We start from the raw sequence: 6340 nt of genomic DNA on the forward strand, positions 1-6340 counted from the left end.
ATAAAATATAAAGAAAAAAATAACTATATTTATAGTTAATAAAACACTAACAAGTTGAATATATGACTATCAAAATATTCAACTTTATTTAACTTTTAAAAGTAAAAAAAATAGGGTTAAATACGTTTTAAGTCCCTATAAATATGTGACCCTGTATTTTTAGTCCTTATAAAATTTTCTTTCAATGAATAGTCCTTCTAAAAATTTTATGCATGTAATTTCACTCCCTTCTCTAAAACCAATGTGTATTTTAGAATGATTATTTTGCAGACATGTTCATAATGTTTTACAAAGTTTCGATGTGAAGGGACTGTCACTTTACAGATACTGATGGTATATGGCTTAAATAGTAACTAAGCTTGGATAAAAAACGAAAATGAAATGAAGTTCTTTTTTATAGAAGTTCCTAAAGTTGCATAAAGACGAGTATGCCCCTCAACTCCTTCTGAGTGGAAAACATTTTGTGAAGGCCGCGCCCGCGGAGGGAAAGGGGGGTCTGCGGCCGCATAGCAGCCCAACTTGGAGATCATGGGAACGTGGCAGTTACTCCTCTGGTGGAAACTGGTCATGTCACCGCGCTTCCTTCAGCGGGCGCTTAGCTGGACCATGTGTACAAAATGACTGAAAATCTCAATTTTTTTTTGTTTTTTCGCTTGTTTCTTCAAACAGAGCTCCAAATGCACACAAAACCTAAAAATAAAGAAAACACAAGCATAATACAAGAAAACAACAACAAAAACTACAGAAAACATGTGATATTCGAGTAAAAAACATAGTGCGATTCAGTGTTATCAATACCCTAGTCAAAGACCTAAATGCTCAGACAAACAGTTGCGTTAAGTATAAACAAATGGCTTATGACCCAATCACTTAGATAAAAGTGACTTAAAGTATTGCAATGTATCAGATAAGATTAACTTGCTTTAAAGAAATGCAAAGACTAAAATAAGATAAATGGCTCAATGATGTAGGATGATTAGATAGAAATGGTGGATAAAATTTAGGATATGACACACATTAAAGTGATTAAGCTCTAGTTTTTCTTTCGACCTCATGGGAAAGTCATGCTTGAATGCTCTCCTGGCTTTCTTTGCTCTACAACATTCCTCACACGCCTGACTTGGTTCCTTCACCTAAGAAAAGCCATACACCATCTTAGGTGTCCATGCCAGTGATCAACCGTGTTGATATCTATATTAAATGTCTTGTTGTCTCCCAATGGTGCTTTCAAAGTCATTGTGTTGGTGTAAGCCCTAGAGACCAATACTTTTGGTTATTTTATCAAACTATTTATTATTAATAAAAATAATTTCTTTATTGGGTTTATTTTTACAAAATAATAAAGTCTCTAGAATAGTTAGTCTATTTAATGAAATGTTAAGTGTGATTTAACCAAGTGAACATAAGGATATTATTCTTAAAATATTCATAGTCGAGCTTTATACGAAGTGGAGTAAGATTAAAGTATTAAGACTATTATATAGATAGGTTGAGATTGCATTTCATGAATCAAGGATAAGGAGTTATCAAGTCTTAACATAGGTATGAATATTAGGAGTAACATTTATACTGGATTGACCAACTATGCGAGTACTACATAAAATGCTATGAAAAGTGTCATAAGTTATTATAATGGTGATAAGTGTGTATACCATCCTTCGACCTAAAACCACTATTATCCGTAACTAGATGACCATATAGACAGTTGAGGGAAGGTAGACATACAAACTAACAATTAAAAGGATAACATACTTACCTTTCAACGTCAGTGTCGACACTTTGATTTGTGTGATATCAGGTCGGAGGCTTTGTTGACAATTCCAAATTGAATGCTCTTTCCCTCCAATCATGCTTTTGGGGTCCTAGAGAGGCTGCTTTTCGTTGGCTATTGTTCGGATTCTATACTTGGCTAATTCAGCTGGTGCTTGCCCGAGGTACCTTAATGGGTGTAGCCTCTGTCATCATCAACGTACAATGATAACAATCTTGCGCACTTGTTCTAACGTACACTGCAATTACTGAATTCTTGTTGTAATAATTATTTGATTCGCTGTAAATAGAGGTATCATGAATCGATTGGCCTGTTCAGTTTTATCCCATGACACCGTCACATAGTCTTTTGATAATTAGAGTCGTTTTTGCCTCAGTACCTCCATAACATTAACAGAGAACGTCGTATTAAACAGTTGTAAAGTTACTAGTAATTCCCTTCCAAAGAAAATAAGAGTGGTACAACACTCTATTGTGTTAGATAACATATGAATATTTAGCATCTATTATACGTTTAAATCACTCCCGAACTCCAGGTATTCGATAATTACTCATCAATTATATATATATATTAATCTTAAGATGTAAAGCGTAATGATAACTTATCTTTCATCAACGAGGTTAGTGTCGTTTCGTAATTCCTTCTAGCTGATGTTGATTTCCTAGAGGAATTCGCGCTTGCCTTACCGGTTCAAAAACTAGATTCACCCTTGTCGATGTTGATGGGCATGTCTCCTTCTTCAGGGAAATTGACAGCGCTTCCTCAATGCTTCCGTTAAACCAGTTTGAAACTCAGCCTACAACTTCAGTCAGAAGCCCCCTAACGAGCAACCAATTTGCTGACATTAACCTGGATATGTTGTTGTATTGTATCTCCTAATCTTCGTCCTCCATCTTCTTATCCTCAAAATTTTCCATCTCGGCACAGCCAACAACAACTTCAAAGTTCATTCATGGCCGCTAGGATCTGCATCTGGCTTATTTGATGGCATGATTTTTAGGATCTGATGAGGCGTAACACATAGTTGTGTTGTCACGATGTCGGGGGAAGGAGCGAGTATGTTGTGAACAATAGTTAACGGAGAAGGTTCCAAAATCAAACTGGATCTTACATGATAAAGTGATTGTCTAGTTACAACTTGTGTGGCCCGAGAAAGTTTTACAGGAGCCTCATGGTAGACGCCAAATGTTCTTGCAGAACACATTTGGATAACAATCCGAAGTTAATCCGACGAGGCTGCAGCTGTATGGTGTTTGTTAGGAGGAAGATGGAGGGTGACTGGTGTCCTAGGTTTCCACTCCTTTTTAAGTTATTCATCGGTTCAGGTCATTATACATCGATATTGGACAGATTGAAAGATTCGAGTGGCACGATCGTGATATGCGTGCACTCAAGAAGAAGGTGTTGCTTATCTCTCGGGTGGGAGCCCATATTTAAAGTGAAATGCTTGATCTAATGACCATTAAGCAGCTTGTTAACGCTTGTAACCGTCCATAATTATTTTAACGTCTTTATTAATCATTCATTTATCATGTGTATGTAACCGACTCTATCAATGGCTTGTAACAGTTTATGACCATTGACCTTTCTGTAACTGAGCTGATCATGATAGCTCTAAGTTATTATCCCAACTTCCGATCCTTAGCTGTTGTAGCGGCAGCTCGGCTGCTTGTATTTCTCGGCACAGAGAATTATGGCATGTATACTAACAAATAAGAGAAAAAAACCCATATTTTTAAGGGTTAATGAACTTTTCCGTCCCTTTAAATATTTCAAATTTCGTTTTTAGTCCCTCCAAAATTTTCCTTCAAGAAATCGTCCCTTCAAAATTTTTCTTCTAAACTATTGGTCACTAACGTCAAATTTCATAGCTAATTCGTGGCTAAAGTCGTAGCTAATCTCTAGTAAAAATGATTTTAGGGACCAATAATTTTGATGAAAAATTTTGAAGGGAAGATTTCTTAAAGAAAATTTTTGGAGGGACTAAAAACGAAATCTGTAATATTTAGAGGGACCAAAAAATTCATTAACCCTATTTTTAATTAACAAGTGCAAAATATAAAATATGAAGAAAAAAATAACTATATTTATAGTTAATAAAACATTAACAAGTTGAATATATGACTATCAAAATATTCAACTTTTTTTAACTTTTATAAGAAAAAAAAGGTTAAATACGTTTTTAGTCCCTATAAAATGTGACTTTGTATTTTTAGTCCTTATAAAATTTTCTTTCAATGAACAGTCCTTCTAAAATTTTTATGCATGTAATTTCCCTCCCTTCTATCAAACCAATGTGTATTTTAGAATGATTATCTTGTAGACATATCAATAATATTTTAATAAATTCCTGGAAAAAAAACTCAAAATTTAATATCTAAGTTTAGATTTTCATTACTTTTATCATTATTTTTTGAAATTTGAAAAAATTCATATTTAACTCTTCTCGTTTTAAAAACTTCTAAAACTTAGTAAATAAATATTTTACAGTATTCTAAACATATATAAAAAAAATTAGAGAAAATGAGTGATGCATTGACAGTGTAAAATGTTTTTACACCGTCAACCAATTACCACCATGTATCCAATTAAACCACTCTTTTATTTAAAAAATAATTTATTGACATGACTAATTGATAGCTTTCTATTGGATGATACTGTCAGTGAACTATCTTTTAACTCCAAAAATTATTCAAAAATTTAAAAATTAAAGAATAATTTATCAGTTTTCAAAATTTTAAAAAATACCATAGACTGAAATTGCATACATAAACATCCATTTAAAAAAAAATTTATAGGACCAAAAATATAGGGTGACATATTTATTGGAACTAAAACGTATTTAACCAACAAAATATTAATATAATCTTTATGGTTACGATCCTTCTAATTTATCGTATAGTATTGCCACATTTTGTGCACTTACTTTACTTTATCTCTATGGCCGATTGTTCAATATAAGTTGTGAGAATCAGGAACCCCACGAAAAGATTGAAGAAGAAAATATGATCGGCAAGGGCTTACTTCAGTGCCAATCATTATCGGATGATCTCATCGTAGAGATCTTTTTAAGGCTTCCGGTAAGATCTCTCCTGCAATTGAAGTGTGTGTGCAAATCATGGAAAACCCTAATCTCCGATTCCCGATTCGCAAAGCGACACCTTCATATGTTAACCATGGATCCAAGCATAACCAACCCACAGTTTTTCTTTGGTCGAGGAGACGGCAAAATTGTATCTCTCCCTGTAAAGTCATTGTTGGAAAGCCCATCAGAACCTACTGAAGCTGTTGAGTTCACCATGGAACATAATTTTCGTGTTCTTGGTTCATGCAATGGGTTGGTGTGTCTGTTGGACGTGGATGAAGGTTATTTTATATTGTGGAACCCTTCAACCAGATTCAAATCCAATAAATCTCCATCCCTTAATTTATTATTTGAAAAATGGGGTATAGCATATTATGGTTTTGGCTATGACCATGTTAATGACAAGTACAAGGTGCTACTAGATGTACGTCCTCACGGTAATAGTAATAATCACAATGTGAGACTTTATACTTTTGGAGAAAATTCTTGGACAACTATCCAGAATTTTCCTTGTCCTCCCACTAGATTCACAGGAAAATTTGTGAGTGGCACTCTAAATTGGGTAATAGTTAGATGGGTGGGTGATTATATACAAACTAGGATTCTTTCCTTTGATCTTGCGGAGGAGACTTATACCAAAATATTACTGCCTCAAAATCATAAACATGATGGTTGCAGGGACGACAAACCTAAGCTCGGCGTTTTGGATAACTGTCTTTGTCTGTCTTTTGACACTGGAACTCATTTGGTTCTGGTTGATGAAGGAATATGGAGTTGCTGAATCATGGACTAGACGGACGATGATCCCTGCAGAGCATTTACAGAAACCTGGAGAACAAGGGCTATATTATGTCATTGAACCCTTGTTCATTTTTGAAAATAGCATTATTCTGATGAGAACAATCAGTGTATTTCTCTTGTATGACTTAAATAATGGTACCATGAATATTCCTTTTATTTCCACCTCGATTAATAGGAATCAATTTCTTTACCTTGAGAGTCTCGTCTCGCCGCAATTGTAAACACTCATTCATTTTGCTAATGTTATTACTGTTTAGGATACTTTTATACATACTGTTGTTACACGGCTTATTAGTTAATATAATTATGCAGATATACTGTTATTAGTTCTGTTTTGTGTGTTATTATACTTAGAATAAACAGCAAAGACAAGGAACAATTGATTGTCTTCAATATATTATGTTTTGCTCACTTGTTCTACTTAGTACTACTTCAAATCATTTATGTTGTTTAAATTTTGTATTTAAGATTATTTAATTACTAAATATGATATTTTCTTTAATTTTTTGAATCTTTTTATTTTTGAGTATTTGTATTTACTTTCTAGTTTCTACACTAATTGATAGTCTTTACAGTAGTTACTTACTGCTATCCACTATATTATTATAGTATTTTAGAGGATTCTTGCAACACGATTTTATCAGAAATTATTATATTATAGACTATAGTTACAATAGATGAAA

At 33.6% G+C, this 6340-nt stretch overlaps 1 protein-coding gene across 1 annotated transcript; it reads left to right on the forward strand.

Annotated features, from left to right (window-relative positions):
* Positions 1 to 4947: 4947 nt before the first annotated feature.
* On the forward strand, positions 4948 to 5637 carry LOC131597065 (F-box protein CPR1-like). Its single transcript, XM_058869781.1, has one exon. It carries the CDS (start codon positions 4948 to 4950, stop codon positions 5635 to 5637), a length of 690 nt encoding a protein of 229 aa, XP_058725764.1.
* The last annotated feature ends 703 nt before the right edge of the window (positions 5638 to 6340 follow it).

The sequence above is a fragment of the Vicia villosa genome, linkage group LG4 (assembly GCF_029867415.1).
Source record: "Vicia villosa cultivar HV-30 ecotype Madison, WI linkage group LG4, Vvil1.0, whole genome shotgun sequence".
In the NCBI taxonomy this organism is placed as follows: Eukaryota; Viridiplantae; Streptophyta; class Magnoliopsida; order Fabales; family Fabaceae; genus Vicia; species Vicia villosa.

Bases quoted from the DNA above. Each gene is read 5' to 3' on its own strand.
- LOC131597065 (XM_058869781.1), top strand. From the start codon at position 4,948: ATGGATCCAAGCATAACCAACCCACAGTTTTTCTTTGGTCGAGGAGAC.